The sequence below is a fragment of the Phoxinus phoxinus genome, assembly GCF_949152265.1.
Source record: "Phoxinus phoxinus genome assembly, chromosome: 1".
Classification (NCBI taxonomy): Eukaryota; Metazoa; Chordata; class Actinopteri; order Cypriniformes; family Leuciscidae; genus Phoxinus; species Phoxinus phoxinus.
In genome coordinates this window covers 37,440,363-37,459,905 of record NC_136876.1, presented here as the reverse complement: position 1 = coordinate 37,459,905, position 19,543 = coordinate 37,440,363, and the positions used below count along the sequence as shown (strand labels likewise).

Genomic DNA, 19,543 nt, shown 5'->3' with positions numbered 1-19,543 from the left:
CCTCTGTAGTGATCGTTTTACACATATTTTTATTAACTTTCGTCGGAGACAACTGGGATTCACTGATAATCCGCCGTAGGAAGCCGCAAGATATAGGCTACCTTCTTACGTGCGACGTTACCTGGCGCTGTCCGTGGTTATGGTGAATTTGAATTCTGAATTTGTTGATATCGATGGCTCGAGTATCAATTATTATCGTGCAGGGGCTAATTCACTGCATTATGTGAGAAAGCGCTGTTCCTTACAAAAGAAGCAATTCAGTTAGGACTCGTGGGATATTATAAAAAGTAATGCAAACTATAATAGCCTAATGAGATCAGTGAATCAAGTCACAAAATGATTGATTGTCATCATCAATCCTCAACCATCTACACACAATCAACATTTTCCTTGACTTTTGTGCCATAACAAATGTGTTTTATAAACCCACAATATAGCAGCCAAAGAAAACCTTAGGTGTAAAAGTCAAGGGTCAAGAGCCCAACTAAAGCAAACGTTGATCTCCATCATGGTGCCCTTAAACGAAACTCAAATCATCAACATCTAAACCTCTGCTAATTCTAATAAGAACTACAGTAGACGAATGGCAGTAATAAAGTCAAACTGGTTATTAATAAGTGAAGCTGGTAATGCTGTTTGTGGAGTTGTTTAATCGATGCGGCGCCATCACTTGGATTTGTTCCAATTAATGGGGAAATAACTTAGCCTAATACTCTGTCATTTATAGTCATACAGATAATCATTCAAAACAGTAAAATGTACTATATTTTTATTTCTGTACATTCAAAATGACTTCAAAATATCATGCCTTGGAAAAATAAATAAAACAACATGATGCGCTGCGTCTTGTTGACGCATCTTTCTGACGCCAAATATAGGCTTATACCTAACAAATAGCCTTCTTGGCACACCTACTTTTGAAAGTCAACATTTAGATTATTTGAGGTTAAATGCATTATATGCCTAAATCACTTTGGAATAAATCACAGCGTGTTTCATGATAACAAACATGACTTGTAGTCTGGAAAATACAGTAGGTTTATATAGCAAATTATTTCACTGACTCCCCAGGCACTTGAGAATTGCTGGTCTGCACAGAAGAAAGCCCTGTCTACTCTTCCCCATTACGGGTTGTTTGATGAGAAAAAAAGAGAAAATGTAGTTGGAATAAACTCGTTAAGAATCCATCCAACTGCAGCATCCGCGGACTATTATTAGACTAGGCTATTAGAAATCATATAGGCTATTCTAGCTGTTTTCTAACTTTTCTACTCTTAATATTAAATCAAAAAACAACTGAATACACAGCTTTTCTTGCGGCAGAAAACTACTCCAGTGCAGCTCTGTAATTGGCCAAAATGTCCCATTCGACTTTCTGAGATTCTCTTTTCCCTGTGGATGACCTGTGACCTACTTCTATACATCTGAATTTTCCGCAGTTTGAATGTTAGAAAACTGAATTTGAAGTTCCGAATTTCTTCTTCATCTTGAAAACTTGAATCTGTATTTTTTTCTTCAAACTGAATTTTTGAATTCTGAATTCAGTATAATAATTCAGAAAAAAACAGCTGTTTGAAAATAAATGTCTATAAAATTCAGCCATAAAAACTTTTCAATCCATTACATTTTAAATGTTCAATATTCGTTAAAAAATATCTAATTCAGAACTATTTCAAATTCCACATATTATTCAAATTTGTTAGAACACAAGTCAAGAATTCAAAATTACACAATTAAAATTATTTTGTCATATAATCTCCATATTTTCTTTTAATTTAGCCTACAATAAAGTAAAAGCTAAAGTTTAAAATATACTCGTTCCAGATGCATATAATAAAAAACAGAATTAAGTCACTATACAAACCTGTGAAACTCAAAAGGTGTGAAACTGCCAAGAGATAAAAAAGTCCAAAGAAATGTTGAAGCATATTGAAAAACAACTGATCAGAAAATACTGTAAATAAGACCCAACTTTATCACTGCAACTCAGATCTGTGACTGAATAGCTGTAGCTCGAGCAACACGCAATAGTGAAACAAAAAAAGAACTAACCCCACCCATAAATATTTTGAGAGGACATTTAAAGTCTAGAAATATCCTGAATCCTTGCAATGATAGTAGCCTATTACCCTAACAAGGAAATACGTAGATGAGCCACTGATATAGCTCGAGTTATTTTTGGTTCATAATTTGATGCTCTCACAGTAATTTAACATCATACAGAAACAACAACAAAAAAACAAATCTTAAATTAATCTGAAAAACATTTTCCATGGGGTCCTTGGCCTGAAAAACAAAGGATAGACAAGACAAAACCCAGAAACAGCTGACTAACATCAACTGTGTTCCCTCGCTTCCTTTCCTCGCGTCTCAGCTCCACACCCTACTTAGAGATGGGGAAATGAAGCCTCATGAAGCAATGATGCTTTCCCCTGATTGTTCCGGGAAAAGATTCAAAGCTTCGAGAGTGTCGAGAACAGCGCCACCTGGTGCTTATTTAAAACAAAGCAGCCAGAAGCCTTTGTAAGATGCTCTGTCAGATGCCAGATGAAGCAACCACAACACACTCCATAATTTCAATGTTATGTGTACAAATAAAAGCCTTACACATTTGTGTTTGTCCATTAAATAAATTATTTTACCCATTAAAGTGTGACAATAAAATATAAAATGAGCTTATGATTCAATAAGATCTAATGTAGGCCTACTCTCTCTCTCTCTCTCTCTCTCTCTCTCTCTCTCTCTCTCTCTCTCTCTCTCTCTCTCTCTCTCTGTGTGTGACCAAATGTAAACTGACCCCTTTCCGTTTCCGGTAGCGCATTTATATTAACGAGCACTCAGTCCTTCAACAGAATTCAATGGGATTTTACAAAATGACGAATAAAACACGACAGAAACTGTTTTTCGCAACACTTTTTGTTTCTGGGACATCTACTAACATCACTAATCACTCGGTGAGTTTAAAACTAAAGTTGTTTTCAAGTCCCTGTAAAGTCAAAATTAAGTATGTGTTCTGAGTTTGTCATATCACAGAAAAATGTGTTACTAGCCACCCAGCCAAATTTGAATGATAAAAAAAGCCAGCAAGTACATAAAATAAGCTATCAAATTCTTGAAAAAATGAGCAGTGGTCTCTGCTCTCAAACGCTGGGGGCGTGTCCGCCGGCTGCGCTGAAACCTGTCTGACTGACATCCAACTTCTCGAGTGACTTTATGCATGAAAGACTCGGTCTCTTTTTCTGGTCGGAAGGGACTGCTTTGTGAACAGATAATAGTTTAAATTACTTGGCTAAGCAATCATATTGATCATATAAATAAACAAAAAAAATCACGTTAGAGGGTTGCAGAATTTAGTACGTAGCCTATAGGGATGTTCGCCGGAGTCAAATGTGACGTCACGATATGGGCGTGGTCTCGAACTGGTTGGCAGAAAGAACCAAAACATGTCGCAGACTCGCAGCAGTCTACCTGTGTTTTGTCAGCATATGCTAATTATTTGTCCGAAGAACCAAAAAAGAGATATAAGGTTAAGCTTTTATATAACCAGGGTTCATGTTCTCTGCCTGATCAATATCACCTGAGTGAGAATTGGAGCAAAGCCCGGACACATGGCCAGATTTGACATTCGGCGACATCTATCTGTATCTTATCGACACCATCTATGTTTACCAGAGAGTCGATGAAGGCGTACAAATCTTTAGATGCCTATAAATTAAGTAATAATTACGAATATTACTTGTTGTAACTAAGGATAACTGGTAAATATGTTACAAGAGTAAAAATACAGGTGTAATTTATCCATGGGCTATTTTCAAAATTATCTTACCTCTGATATATAACATTGGTTAACAATTAACATATAGGCTACGTAAAATGTATGAATGAAAATACAATAATTTGCCATTAATTTATAAGGGTATGTCAGTGTTATTATACTTCCATTGCTCAGTCACAGCATGCACAAAAAGTTATGTAAACAAACACTTTGACACGTCTTCCGCGGTATTTTGTACAGTTATTCATTCATTAATTAACCCATCAATGCGATAGAACCTACTAGTAACATTTATTTACAAAATTAGTTTTAATTTTTAACGCAAAATGTAGGTAGCAGACGCGATCGTGGTCCGCTGGCTCCCATTGTTTTCCGCTGGGTATAGACGCCTAATTGCAGAAATTCAAAGCTTTCTTTCTTGATTCAGGCTGTTTAGGTACACGATAGAAGCTCTTGGGGTTATTACTCTTATCGAACCTGTTAACACAGCCGATCACAAAGCACGATACAACCATTTTCTTCTGTGTTTGCGCTGCGCTTTAAGCGGTCATTACTTTTCTTCTGCCAACCAGAGCGCGTCGTGACGTCACGGCGAACATCCCTATAGAGCTGGTAAGTCCCGCCCCCTCCGTAAAACCCCGCTGGACCTCAAAGTTGAAAAAGCGTCAATGCAAGTGAATGGGAGAAAATAATTATTTTCTGGTCCCGTTCGAATTGTGCCATGAATGTGAACATATGTTGTCTGTGAATTTTTTATATAATCTTTCGTGTGAAGAATGCTACAGTTTAGCGGGTAGAAGTTTGATACGGGTAGACTTTGTGTGAGAGCAGTTTGTGGACTACAACTCTTCGCTGCTTTCGACGCGTTTGAAACATCAACACCACTAGAACACGGCTCTAGCTCACGGATCCCGCTAGACATGGCTGTGTCTTTGGTGCACTTCACCGCCTTCTTTCAGGGAGAGGACAAAATCGTTGAGGTTGGCGAAAACCACGGGTAAGTCAACTTTATGGGGTGACGTCACATAGGCGACATGTAGTCTTTCTCGTTATGTCTTTTCCACAACTGCTAGCCGACGAATCATACCATATACTGTCAAACTTGTAACATGAAAGATTATATAAAAAATTCACAGACAACATATGTTCACATTCATGGCACAATTCAAACGGGACCAGAAAATAATTATTTTCTCCCATTCACTTGCATTGACGCTTTTTCAACTTTGAGGTCCAGCGGGGTTTTACGGAGGGGGCGGGACTTACCAGCTCTATACTGTGGACTACCTACTATAATTATAACATAAGCACACAAGGCAGCCTACCCTCATTGGTGGGCACGCACTGCCGATGATGGCACAGTTGTCGGCGCGACGGGAGGATGAAGGCCGAGGCGGGAGATAGTCTGTTCGGCCCCATTCAACAGTAACAGCGGATTATCAGAGCATCCCAGTTGTCTCCGACGAAAGTTTATAAAACTATCCCGTGTAAAATGATCACTACAGAGGCGGGTTTTGGTGGTGATCCTCCTCAGCTCTCCATCAAGGTGGTTCTTCACAAAATTAATCCACCTCTTCTTGATGTGATCGTTTTTAGGAAATTTAAATGAGGACACCGATCTGTTTCGTACATGATCGCATCCAGGTAGTACGCATTTCCGTGACGAAGGCATAGCTAACTAGCAAACTAGGCTGTAGTAATAATAGTACTGACAGTAACTCGCGATTGAGCGCCAAACTGATGCGAATGTGCTCTATTTATATTGTTAGAGAGCGGCCAGCCTCAGGGGCTCCAGTGCGTCATCAAGTAGGGGCGTGTCCAGCAGCTCAGGGGCTCCAGTGCGTCATCGAGCCCCCGTTTTAGCCCCGCCCAAAAAATCCGGAAAATAGCAATGGTGAAAAACTGTTTAACGGTCTAACTCCACAATTCAGTACTTCGCAGTTCACAGTCTTTGTAATATGTTTTAGCAATACATTTCACATGTATGTGTAGATTTTTTTTTTTAGAATTGCCTTTACAGGGACTTTAATGACATTTTCGGACATGACCATTGACTCCAATGTTAAATGGGTCCATGGCCAATTCTTTTATAGTCAAAAGCTCGAGAGAGGAACCATTGTCAAAAAATTTTTGTCCACCACTCTTGTTCATACAAAACAAACTACAATATAGACTCAAGGTGTTAAATACCGGAATTATCCTTTAACATAATAATACTAGCCAACCCCTATCTCCTGACTTGACTGAGATTCTGTATTAAGGTGTTTCATTATATCTTCGCATTTCAATCCCTTTATATCCAGAAATCTTTCTGCTGCCTTTACTATTATTTGTAACTTTTCTGTTCTCCTTTCTGTTTGTGCTGTACAATTAATTTGCTTTACCATGATGTCACGGAACGCACGACAACGCCTCCTCCTGGTTTCACTAGATCCCTCTCTCCTGCATACTAGGACTTCATTTCCCATTATCCTTCATGCTCGTTATTCCCTAATCACCTAATTATGCTTTCATCAGTCTCACCTGTGCACCCTCAGCTACCCTTTATCTGGACTGTTCTGTGTCATTTGTGAAGTATTGTTTTACCCAACCTCTGTCTCAGTGTGTAACCGTTGTTTTCTCTGTGCTTGGATTTGATCTAGTGTGTTTGAACTTGGACTCTGAACTCGTTTTGTGAACCTTTGCTGCCTGCCTCTGAACTTTGCCTTTTTGACTTCGATTCTGGATTACCTTTGTCATCTTTTGAGTTCCTGTCTGATTATTCTCTGTTTGTCATCACCTTTAATAAATATCTGCAAATGGATTCGACCGTCTCCGCCTCTACGTCACAGAATACTTCACCACATTAGGATCCAGCAGATCTCAGTTGACTGACCTCCAAGGTATCTAATCAAGCTAATGTTCTCACTGCTCATCAGCAAGCGCTGGTAAAATTAACCGATCTCACAGAGAAGCTCGCAAGAACTGTTCAATCCCTATCGCAGCCAGACGCGACTGGATCAACCTTCTAATCCAACTGCACCACCTGTCGTGAGTAACAACTCCTTTCAACCCAAATTATCGTTCCCAGAGAAATGTGATGGCTCACCCTCTGCTTGTAAGGGATTCCTGTTGCAGTGCAGTTTGTATTTTGACCAGCAGCCACAGTCCTACTCCACTGATGGAAGCCGCGTGTCCTTCATATGTTCCCTACTCATGGGTCGAGCTCTGGAATGGGCCACTGCACTCTGGTATGGCAGTCAGCTCTCTTTCCCATCTTATAACGAATTTCTGACTCAATTTAGAGAGGTGTTCGAGCACTCAGTGGGAGGAAAGGATCCAGGTGAACTGCTGCTCACGTTATGCCAGGTAAATTCGACCGCAGCGGACTACACGCTCTCTTTCCGTACCCTGGCTGCCCAAACTGGATGGACGGAGGAACCCCTCAAGCTCATTTATCGCAAGGGACTTCGCATATCTTCGCATTTCAATCCCTTTATATCCAGAAATCTTTCTGCAGCCTTTACTATTATTTGTAACTTTTCTGTTCTCCTTTCTGTTTGTGCTGTACAATTAATTAGCTTTACCATGATGTCACGGAACGGACGACAACGCCTCCTCCTGGTTTCACTAGATCCCTCTCTCCTGCATACTAGGACTTAATTTCCCATTATCCTTCATGCTCGTTATTCCCTAATCACCTAATTATGCTTTCATCAGTCTCACCTGTGCACCCTCAGCTACCCTTTATCTGGACTGATCTATACCTGCCTCTGAACTTTGCCTTTTTGACTTCGATTCTGGATTACCTTTGTCATCTTTTGAGTTCCTGTCTGATTATGCTCTGTTTGTCATCACCTTTAATAAATATCTGCAAATGGATTCGACCGTCTCCGACTCTACGTCACACATGAAGAGCACAACATTTCTCTTACTTACTATCATTGCATCTTCTGGTACTCTACCTTCATCAAATCTTCCTGTACCTTCATTTTTTTCCATTCTCTCAGTCCCACTTTGCCTATTTCTATCATTTACTACTTTCACAGCTTCAGCATAGGTTCGATATTTAAAAAAAAAAAACTTTTTCTGTTGTACTTCCACAGCCTTTTTCCTCACCTCACAACCTCCATATGCCGCATTGTGACTACCTTCACAGTTGCAACACTTCAATCCTACTCCTTCTCCGCACTTCCCAAATTCGTGCTTCCCTCCACAACGCGCACACCATTTTAGACTTACACACTGACGCAGTATGCCCATACCTCTGACAATTATAACACCTCAAAGGAGGTGCTATATACTTCCTAATCGGGTAACTAATATACCCCATCTTAATCCGATCTGGCACTTCTTTTCCCTCCAATGTTAGACGTACTGACAAGCTATCCATTCTTCTACCGTCTCTGTTCATTTGTAAGCGGAGTGCATCACGTTTGTCCCCTCTAGATTATTTTTTAATTCCTCCATAGTAACTCCTAACGGAATTCCATTTATTACTCCATACACCCGTGACTCCTGTCCTACGTTCCTACAATTCATTACCATCTGTTTCCCAATTGTCTTTATTTGTATGGCTCTTCATTCCATGCTATCATTAAAGCTCCATCTTGTAGCACTTTTGCGAAAGCTATCTCTCCTACCAGCTTTTTCAGTTCATATGTCAACGTCAATGGATTAACTCCTGAAACTCCTACATCTCTTTTAAACTTCAATATTATCCTAAATTCACTCATGATATTACTTAGTTCATCCCCATCTTCCTCACTAGCTATTGAACTGCTTTCTGATCTTTCCTCCTTACCCTTTTTCCTCTTTTTGTTAACCTTCTTTTCTGTTCTAACCTTTATCCATAATACCTCCATATCATCTTCCTCTTCCCCTGTATCTTCCATTCTTAGAGTCTCTGATCCATTCCCAGTTCGATTTCCTTGATTCCCCGTATACGTATTTTTTGACTTATTTGAATTGGCTGCCATGCACGCAGACAGTGTGGACACAGCGACCCCATAGATTCCAACGCAGAAAAGTGAAGCCCATTTGAAGCACTCACTTCCTGATCGCCAGGCGTACTGCGCAGGCTCAAACTGAGCTTGATGACGTAGATGAGACGTGGGCAACGTATTTGAAATCTGAATCATTCCCTTCCGATTCTCGCAGAGACGGAGAGCGTGAGTATTAGCTGTCCATGAGCTACTGTAGCAGGAGCAACTTTATGACTCTCTATAGGCTACTCCCTAGACTTTATCGGACTTTATGTCTCCACGTCCCCCCGATTGCTTGCGAGCTTCTCCGCCTGTCTACATGGTAATTTCTCATTTGCGCGACAAAGAGTCTTGTGATTATAACGCAATCGTTAGCCTATTTTTACAAAAACGGCTTCTACGCGGCCATAATGTAAGATACAAAGTAATGGAGCCTTTTATACATTGTCGTGTTTCTTTAGAAATAAATAATGGACAAATGGAATCTTTAAACGCCTCAGATGTAAAGTTATTCACTGTCAAAGTGACGCCAAAATGAATGGGAGTCAATGGAATGCTAACAGAAGGTGATGTTCTGCTACAATGGCGGCTCCCGGGGAAGCTTCCGTTTCCGGCGGATGGATTTCCCCTTTGAGCGGAACGCACTTAAAAATGGCGGCAGGGATTCTCCCGAGGGGAAGTGCTTAGGGAAGTTCGCAAGTGCGTTCAGGCTGCCAGTGTGTATTGAAAACACAGTAGGCCTACATCATAGCGCTAATAATGATTACATGGGCACATTTGGGTATAGGCAATACATATTATTCCTCTCTATTGAAATCTGACATCTAAATCTAAACCTATGATACCGGTAATCTATCCCTGTGTCCCAATGTGGAGACTGAATCATTCGAAGGCTGCGTACTTCAAATTATGCAGCCTTGCGCCTTCCTATGATTTCATAATTGCGCAACCAGGTGTTCCCGATTACCGCTCCTGGTGCCAAGCAACGGTGTGAGAGCAGCCATCCTGATAATTCATTTGATATAATTGAGTAAACAGCTATGAGCCAGAATTGGTTATTGACATTTTTATGTTTTATATTTTACTGGAGGACATGGTGAGGATATTTCAGGTTCATGTACTTTCGGCTTAGCAGAAGATTCAAATGTTCATTTATATCTTACCTTGATGCAATTTTGTAGACCACCTTACAAATGAAGCCACGCTATGTGACGAAGGTGTTAAGATTAGCCTAAGTTTATAAGAAAGAAAAACTTGTGGCTTTTAACTCAGGTTTCACTAGCTATTTGAGTAAATGAAAACATAATACTTACATTTAAATGTGAATTTGCGTCCACCATCAAACTCTCAGCGTCATTTTAAAATAAAATAAAAATGCTATCGTCACCGGTGCGCGATGGTTTATGGGGTATGATCAGGCTGCAAGGATCCGTTTATGCATCCCTCTTTTCACGGGGAAACTATGGCCCTGTCCCAAATGGCACACTCCGGACTTGTGGACTTCTTCAGAGTCCACACTTTGGTGACGTCATGTAGTGCAGACCAGTGTTGTGCATGAACGCGTTAACTGAACGCGTTCATATTTTCGCTGAACGCTGAACTAAACGAATCACTTTTCATACAATGAACGTGAACGAGAGCGGCGCTCACTCTGGCAGGAATGAGCAGCACGCACAGTTCACGTTCACGCTCATTTGAAAAGTCAGGTTTTACCAGGGCTTAGGAACACGCCGGAACATGTTCCGTCACCTCTGACATTGGATCCGGAACCTTTTTTATTGGATCCGGCAACTCCTGTGTCACTAAAATTAATTGCCTATAATAATAATAATAATAATTAATTACATTTATATAGCGCTTTTTCTGGACACCCAAAGCGCTTTACATAGAAGGGGGGAATCTCCTCAACCACCACCAATGTGCAGCATCCACCTGGATGATGCGACGGCAGCCATATTGCGCCAGAACGCCCACCACACACCAGCTTACTGGTGGAGAGGAGACAGAGTGATGAAGCCAATTAGTATATATAGGAGGATGATTAGGAGACCATGATGGACAGAGGCCACTGGGCAAATTTGGCCAGGATGCCGGGGTTACACCCCTACTCTTTCGAAAGACATCCTGGGATTTTTAGTGACCACAGAGAGTCAGGACCTTGGTTTAATGTCTCATCCGAAGGACGGCGCTCTTTTGTCAGTATAGTGTCCCCATCACTACACTGGGGCGTTAGGACCCACACAGACCACCGGGTGAGCGCCCCCTGCTGGCCACACTAACACCTCTTCCAGCAGCAACCTGGTTTTCTCAGGAGGTCTCCCATCCAAGTACTAACCAGACTCAGCCCCGCTTAGCTTCAGTGGGAAACCAGTCTTGGGCTACAGGGTGATATGGCCTAAATGAAAAAAAAAAAATTACTGTTTGTGTAGTGTTCAATGTTTGTGACGCATGACTTGCGCACTTGTTGGATGAGTTGAGATTGCTGTTAGCCTCGATCGTTTCACTCAGGGGAAAAATGTCAAAAAGACACGAAAGTTTGCTTAACTTTTTCAAATCTGGACAGTCAGATCCCAAACAAGCAATAATCGTTTCCGCTGATCAAAAAGGAGACCACGGTGGACACAGTAGCCTAGTATCGATATCTCGTTATTTCGACATAATAAGGGGACATTCTAATCTGCATTAAGCCACATTAAGCGTTCTTATAGCCTAATGGTTTTCTATGGGAGGAAAATGCTTAACCGTGGGCTCATCTGATTTATGGGCTCATCTGATTTTTTGTACATAGCATAGCCTATATTTTAGTATCATAATGATTAGGCTAATAAATGCCCGCACAATTATCCGTGAACTTGATTTGAACAAATGCCTTTCAACTTGTGTGTGCAAAATTCAGAATTAAATTAATGGGTCCCACTTTATATTAAGTGGCTATGTACTACAGTGGGTATAGAAAATAATCACCCCCCTTTAAAATAATCACATTTTGTTGCTTTGCAGCCTTAAATGAAGACAGACACAGTTTTTGTTTCATTCAGCTGTATTTACTCAGTGCAACTTATAACATCCAAGTAAAAGATATAACACCAACATGTCATAAAAAATAAAAAAAATAAAAAAACATAATCACTGAGTTGGAAAAAGGATCACCCCCTTCTTTCAATATTTTGTTGAACCACCTTTTGCTTTAATTACAGCCTTTAGTCTGTTGGGATATGTCTCTACTAACTTTGCACATCTAGACGTTGCAATATTTGACCACTCTTCTTTGCAGTACTGCTCAAGTTCAGTTAAATTTGATGGTGACCGTTTGTGGACTGCTGTCTTCAAGTCATTCCACAGATTTTCAATGGGGTTTAAGTCTGGGCTCTGACTAGGCCATGCAAGGACATTCACCTTTTTCTCCTTCAACCACTGTGTGGTCCGTTTTGCTGTGTGCTTTGGGTCATTGTCATGTTGGAAGGTAAATCTTCTTCCCATTGACAACTTTCTGGCAGAGAGCTGCAGATTTTCCTCAAGAATTTGACAGTATTTTGCCCCATCCATTTTTCCTTCTATCCGGACAAGTGCTCCAGTCCCTGCTGCAGAGAAACAACCCCATAACATGATATTACCACCTCCATGCTTTACTGTAGGAATTGTATTATTTGGATGGTGAGCTGTATTGGATTTTCGCCAGACATATCGTTTGGCGTTGAGGCCAAATAATTCAATTTTAGTCTCATCTGACCATAAGACCTTTTTTCCACGTGGCCTTAGAATCTTCAAGGTGCGTTTTGGCAAAGTTCAGTCGTGCCTGCATGTGGCCTTTCTTGAGGAGTGGCTTTTTTCTTGCAACCCTCCCATACAAGCCACATTTGTGGAGAATGTGTGATATTGTTGTCACATGCACACAATGACCACTCTTTGTCATGAATTCCTGCAACTGCTTCAGAGTTGCTGTAGGCCTCTTGGTAGCCTCTCTGACCAGTTTCCTCCTGGCTCTTTCATCCAGTTTGGAGCGACGTCCTGACCCAGGGAGGGTCTGTGTTGTACCAAATACCTTCCACTTCTTAATAATAGACTTCACTGTGCTTCTAGGCACTGATAAAGCCTTTGAAATTTTTGTGTATCCATCTCCTGACTTGTGCCTGTCCACAACTTTATCCCGGAGATCTTTTGACAATGCCTTGCCACCCATAGTTTATTGTCTTCTTCAGTTGCATTACCAAGGACTGAAATGCTTCAGGAAAAGCTTTTTTTCATGCTGAGCTAATCAAAATGACCACAACTGATTACAGTTGAAAGTCAATTGGCTTTGTGTGCTATTGAGAAGGTGATTAACTACACCTGGTTGGGTTTACAAGTAATTTTTAGGAGGGGGGTGATTCTTTTTCCAACTCAGTGATTCTGTTTTTAAATTTGTAAAAAAAAAAATCGGACAAGTTGGTATTATATCTTTCTCGTGGATGTTATAAGTTGTAAATACAGCTCAATAACACAAAAATTGTTTTTGTCCGTTTTCATTTAAGGCTGCAAAGCAACAAAATGTGATTATTTTAAAGGGGGGTGATTATTTTCTATACCCACTGTATGTACTATGTAGGCTACTTACATCGAAAAATAAGTACAATGTATTTTTTGTGTTCATGTTTTATTGTAAAACACTGTTGCTGCTATTGCAGTGTCATACGGGTAAGGTTAGGGACTGGTGTGGTGGTATGGTCAAGTTTAAGGGTGGGTTAAGGTATAAGGGAAGGGTCAACAGTGTAATTACAAATGTAATTACATAGCCTACATTAATTACACCTGTAATTACATGCAGGTATTTAAAAAATATAAGTACAATGTAAAAACATGTATGTACACAATAAGTCCATTGTATCAAATTATTAATTTCAATGTAAGTACATAGTACTTAAAGCCACTTAATATAAAGTGGGACCAAAAGCGCATTTCATATTTGTTAAAATAATATAATGTTATTTTTTTTTTCCATTTATGTTGATTTATGAAAAGTGAACAGCACGACCGAGTAAGATAGGATGCGCAATATGAGACATGTTGGATTTATTAAGTTGGTATTATATCTGGAGCGGGTCAGACATGATTTTGACCGTTGAAGTTGAAGTAGGCTATAGAAAGCCTTTCTTTAAAGTGAATTTTGTTTTGTATAAATTGTATCTTAATTTTAATCAATTTTTCATCAATCAATTGGTAATGGATGGTAAAGAGGTTCTATTGAGTAAGATAGTGGCCTATCTTAAAAAGAATTTAACAAATGAACGTGAACTAGTTCATTTTTAGATATGTGAACTGAACTTTGAGCTATAGTTCTTTTTAAGTATGAACTGGCACAACCCTGGTCAGACTTATAGGGCCCTTGGCACGAGTCCACGAGAGCGTATTGAGAGGTATTTTTGGGACAGACTCGATTGCCACACCGGAAATAGGAAGACGGTCCGGTTGTTGTTTAAATATTATATTTCTACATTTACTTATGACTCAGTAAAGCCCTGACATTCGGTTATATTTATTTAATGAATCATAATGCAATCGTAGCCTATTATTCAGCGCGCTATTTATGTTTATATTAAATATAAATATATATTTACGTTTGAGACATCAACCACTGGTTGATGACCATACTGTTTGTATAAACTGTAGGTAACAACTGGTAAAATGTACACCTAGGTCATAATGTCATAATGATATTTACACTTAAATATTTTCTTCTCATCCATGTTAATGTGAGCGAAAGCTCCTCCCATTCGTTGTCTGATTGGCCTTTCGCAAAATTGCAAGGATTCCTGGCTAGTTAAAGTGCGTGAAGCCTGCATCTATGCGGGCTTCGCGGAAGACCGCTTCAAGGGCCCAAAGGGGGCGCTGCTGACCACACTTCAGAACGTTAAAATGATGAATGGGACGGACTCGTAGACTCGGCGAGCATGCGCAATTTAAGTCCACGAGACCGAAAGTCCCCATTTGGGACAGGGCCGAGGAGGGATACTGAGAAGCACCCATAGAACAAGAAACAAAACCCACAATGTGATAGTCCTGAAAGCATTTTCTATTTTTATTAATAAAAATAAGCATTTTGCTGTTTTATAAGCTGCATACGACGGTCAGTTTGGCAGGCCTGACTTGTTAAGCAATTCAGAAATGCATTAAAACAATGAATTAATCAAAAACTTTCTGAATTAAGAGAAGTTTACAGTTCATGTTATATTTTAAGTCTCATTAAAAGGCTCGAAAAGGAAATAAATCTTTTGTAAAGCATTTTTCTCCTATTGTTATTAAAAGAACAAAACAGGCATATTATTATCTGTCAAGACTAAATCACAAAATAATAGGTTTAAAGAAGTACATAAATGAAAAGTGCAGTCAAATTCGTCTAACATGGAAAGCAAATTTCTGGCTTTGAAGATTGTCCATCGCCTGAGCAGTTTTTAAAGCATGAATCTGGGGTGATGTTTTTCAGTATCTGTATTTATGCATAAACATTTCTAAAAACGGTATTAAGTTATTTACCACACAGATCTTTTTCTTGTCACATAGGCAACTTTGCATGCTATGAGCTTTTACATATTATACCAGCTTCTTTTTTTTCCTTTTTTTTAACGAACGTGTTTATTCATTGTGATCTGAATTATGTTCAATATATCATCTTTGTTCAATCTTAGCATTTGCATCCATTGCTGAAGAGACACATACTGCTTTACTGACTGGGATAACGTCCAGTTGATTTCTTTTTCCACACGTAGATAAGTAATGCGATGATTATAAGCAGTGCAAAAGCCGCCGCTGCTACAATCAGATTGTAGATTGTAGATTGTAGAGGTTTGTCTAGAAAGGAAAAAGGAAAAATAAGTTCAGGTAATGAATAAGTAGGCTAATATAAAACTCAATATCATTAGCACAACATTAATTTAGTGGTTAAATGACTGAACAGTAATATATCACATAATTAAAAGGTTGTTCTAAGAGCTAATGGAGAATATCATCATATTTTCTTTCATTTTCAGTGAATACAATACTAAGTTAAAAATAGAGCAAATGTATTTAATATCCAATGTGAAGGCAGATACCATGGTACTAAATGCCTGTATGCCTAGGCTATGCAGCATATTTCGAGAGTATTTTCAGACAATATTACTTACTTTTTTATTACAGTTTGTATTTGCGTACATTTGACAGTATCAGAAACTACCTAAGACAGGTTTTCTACTTAAGACAGTTTAATTATTTTAACCATGGTTTAATCATGTGGGATTAGTAGATTGTACCCAACAAATGTTCTGTATTTTCACATTTTCCATTAATTTCCTATGGCAGTCATTTATAGTCAAAGCAGGGATGGGCAACTGTGGCCCTCAAGATCCTCTTTCCTGCAAAGTTTAGTTCCAACCAGAGCCCGTCTACGGAGAGCCTGCCCACTCCCTATTAAGTCCTATTGTACCGAGTTTTGGTTGTAGTTCCACCAGAGTTCCACTGGGGGCGATCGTCATGAGTGCAAAATGAATGGGAGTCTATGGGGCTAGACGGCTAAATTTGTCTCTTTCACCCGATTGCCGTTGAGAAATCTCATATTTGATTGTAGGTTTTGCAAGTTCAACATGGGTTATAGGTCGAAAGTTGAATGAACGAGTACTTATGTCCTTTCGATTTCTTACAGGTTGAGTTGATTCTGCTAATGAACGCTGATTGGTCAGTGAAGGACTGGTTATGACCAGAGATACCGTTGATGGTATCGTGGCATCCGAAGCGGGACCAGAATGTCTTCAAGCAAAAACTCTTCTAGTATGTGTATTTAGCTGTGTCAGCTGTGTTGTGTGTTTACCTGTGTCAGCTGTGTTGTCGATGCCTCGAGAGAAAAGAAAGTGCAGAGCGTTAAACCCCTATTTTACGAGTTGGGGGCATAAGTGAGAAACGTGTCAGAATACCATAGGTGTTTAGCAGTGACATTTCCCGACTTTTTAATTTATAGCATAATAAGCTAAATGCCTGCACATATAATAGCATTGTAATATAACAATACAATAGTATGTACTGATAAAGTTTACAGTGGCTTCATAAAATAATTATGAAACAAAACACACCTAAAGCCTTTGTTCTTCATTTTCTGGAAGTAGAGTATACAAACCTTGCTGTATTTTAACTTTATCTTACTCTGATGAAAGTGACTTGAACACACCTGACTTCTAGTGGACCATTAGTAATGGCAAAGAGGCATTATTTTTAGAGTCTTTAAAAATACTTTTTTTTTTTTTTAATCCTGCATAGTGCACCTTTAAACTGAGTCACTTACAATGGAACATGTTACAAAAATGTATGGTTACCTTGTATGGACACTTTTACACGTCTGATGGTGCTGCCAACTGAATTGCTCGCAATGCAGAGCAGATCCTCAGGTGTTAATACTGTTATAGTAAGAGTTTCACTAACTACAACAATATTGCTGAAATTCCAGCTGATTGTTGGTTTTGGGTTTCCCTCGGCTTCACAAACAATCACCTCTCCATGAAACACAGGCACTATGGAGGGTAGTTTGGTCTCACTGATGATCGGTCCAACTGCATGAAGGAGTGAAAGAAAAACAATTAATGAGGTTTTGCATTGCATATATGGCATCATACATTTCTTATGTTAATCTACATTCATATTAATTTTTGTATAGTTTTCAGCTAAATTGATAACATTTAGAAAATTTACTAGAAAAAGTTACATTGCATCTTATCAATATCATCGCACAACCTGACAACGTGTCACATGGTAAGTGCTAAAATCTGCTTGATTTGGACAACAGATGTTCTTAAAAGATTAATCATAGAAACTGACGGATCTTACAATATACAGTAATGTTGAGTGTTTCTGATGGGGCTGTTGGAGGAGGTTGAGGTCCTTCTTCTCCCAGTTCCAGCTTTGCTTCACACTTGTACTGAGCTCCATCATCAGCTCTGTCTGGACGGATCAGGAGTTTAGATGTTTTATTGACTGGAGTATTGATGGTGTCAGTGAAGATGGATTGATTCACCAGAGTCTGTCCTTTGTACCAGTTGACAGTGAGATTCTGAGCAGGAGCCACATTGAGAACATCACACTGGAGCTCATACTGGTTTCCCTTCAACATTGGTCCAGTGTGATTCACAGTGCTGATGGACACACTGTCTGGAGTCTCTGTGGAGGAAGATTGAATGTCATGAATGTACAGTAGATATTTCTGAGAATGAAAATATAAAAATATCAATAACAGGGAAACTCACTGTAAATAGTCACTGGGAGAGTCACTATACACTGTTCCATATAGTTTATGAAGCAGTATGGCTTTATGTCCCATTCTGTCAGTTCTGACACTCTCCATGTGATCAGACTGTCTTTGCTCAAGGGCACTGCTCCCTCAATCGCTTCCCATCCCATTCCTTTATGCTGGATAGAAGTGTTGCAGTCGGCTGAGACAGAACCGCCGTACTTCACAACAACTCTCTGTGGGTTGAGCTGAAGAGGACATTCATCAGCAGCATGTGAACCTGTTAAACACAATGAGAAGGATGCGATTTATAACTGATGAAGATTCAGCACAAAATAGCAGCACTTAAGTATTGGATTACAAGCAGACACAGAAATAACTTTCTAAGAGTTGGAACTGACCACTGGTCCATGGCCTCTAAAGTTTTGTATTTGATAGAGTTGTGAGCATGACATCTTTATAACTAGCGAAAAATTTAATGGGTTTGTAAAAGCCCATCTATTGTCATATGCAACTAAAAAGCTTTACTAATACAGTACAGTAGAAAGGCAACATTTGGCTGGGCTAGTCCAAACTCAAACATTTTAACTGAACAGAAATGAATTTAACACTCCCTATAATGGTCTTAAGACCGAGACAAAGTCATGATCATTTACAACATAGTCTCATTAGATGCATCAGAAGAATAAAAGACAGAAATAAGACAACTAACCTGTGAAACTCAAAAGTTGCGAAACTGCCAAGAGATAAACAAGTCCAAAATAATGTTGAAGCATATTGAAAATTAATTGATCCGTAAACACTGTAAATAAGACCCAACTTTATCAATGCAACTCAGTATAGTCTGTGACTGAAGACCTCAAGCATGCATACTGATAATAAAAAAGAACTAACCCCACCCCAAATGTTTTTTGAGTACAAGTTAATTAATGGATGACTGCATGACAGAAGCAGAAATGAAACTAAATTAACTTGAATACTTGAAAATAACTTGAATATGAGGTTTCCCCTAACCAAATAACAAGGACATCTGTAGAGACTGCATATTGTTTGGAAGATGAATTCCTTCTTTGGTTCATAATTTGAGGCTTTCAAAGAAATGTAACATTATACAAAAACAACAAATTTTCTCTAAAAACATTTTCCAAGGGGTCATTGGCCTAAAAAAGGTTTTGTTTTATTGCATACGCCAATCTATAACCCTGGTTCAAAACCAGTCACGAGTCGGACGGGTTTATTTTTGGCTATTGCTCGATCATTTTGACCGATTTTTCTTTTATGCTAAAAATCATTAGGCTATTAAGTAAAGATCATGTTCCGTGAATATATTTTGTAAATTTACAACCGTATATATATAAAAATATATATATTTTTTGTGAGTGACTACAGCACAATCGCGAACATAAATGGACAACTTTTAACCATAGGCTGCACCCCCACTTTTGAAAAATCCCCAGATATGGCATACCCAAACGAAAACAGATACAGTTCATTAACCCTTTGCACTAAAAGCAGAAGTGGTCTCATTTGAAAGTAAATGGCAGTTTATTTTTAATTTAGAGTTAGTGTCATAATGAA

At 39.2% G+C, this 19,543-nt stretch overlaps 2 protein-coding genes across 2 annotated transcripts in view; both read right to left on the bottom strand.

Moving 5' to 3' along the window:
- Nucleotides 1-2,049, bottom strand: part of LOC307010157 (vascular cell adhesion protein 1) — a 28,315-nt gene extending 26,266 nt beyond the window's left edge. The window contains exon 1 of the mRNA XM_079634594.1: nt 1,865-2,049. Within this exon, the coding sequence (XP_079490720.1) occupies nt 1,865-1,928 (64 nt within the window). The 5' untranslated portion in view covers nt 1,929-2,049. The remainder of the gene's footprint in view (nt 1-1,864) is intronic.
- A 12,717-nt stretch (nt 2,050-14,766) lies between these two features.
- On the bottom strand, nt 14,767-18,839 carry LOC306997341 (vascular cell adhesion protein 1-like). The gene is made up of 5 exons (XM_079610629.1): nt 18,678-18,839; nt 17,982-18,245; nt 17,566-17,895; nt 17,058-17,291; nt 14,767-15,564 (listed from the first exon to the last, which is right to left on the bottom strand). The coding sequence occupies exons 1-5, from the start codon at nt 18,739-18,741 to the stop codon at nt 15,437-15,439; spliced, it is 1,020 nt and encodes a 339-aa protein (XP_079466755.1). The 5' UTR covers nt 18,742-18,839; the 3' UTR covers nt 14,767-15,436.
- Nucleotides 18,840-19,543: the final 704 nt, after the last annotated feature.

Coding starts and splice junctions, on each gene's coding strand:
- LOC306997341 (XM_079610629.1), bottom strand. CDS start 18,741: ATGCTTCAACATTATTTTGGACTTGTTTATCTCTTGGCAGTTTCGCAA. Junction 17,292..17,565: donor ACTCAACATTACTGTATATT/GTAAGATCCGTC, acceptor TCCTTCATGCAG/TTGGACCGATCATCAGTGAG. Junction 15,565..17,057: donor TGTAAAAGTGTCCATACAAG/GTAACCATACAT, acceptor TTTCCTTTCTAG/ACAAACCTCTACAATCTACA.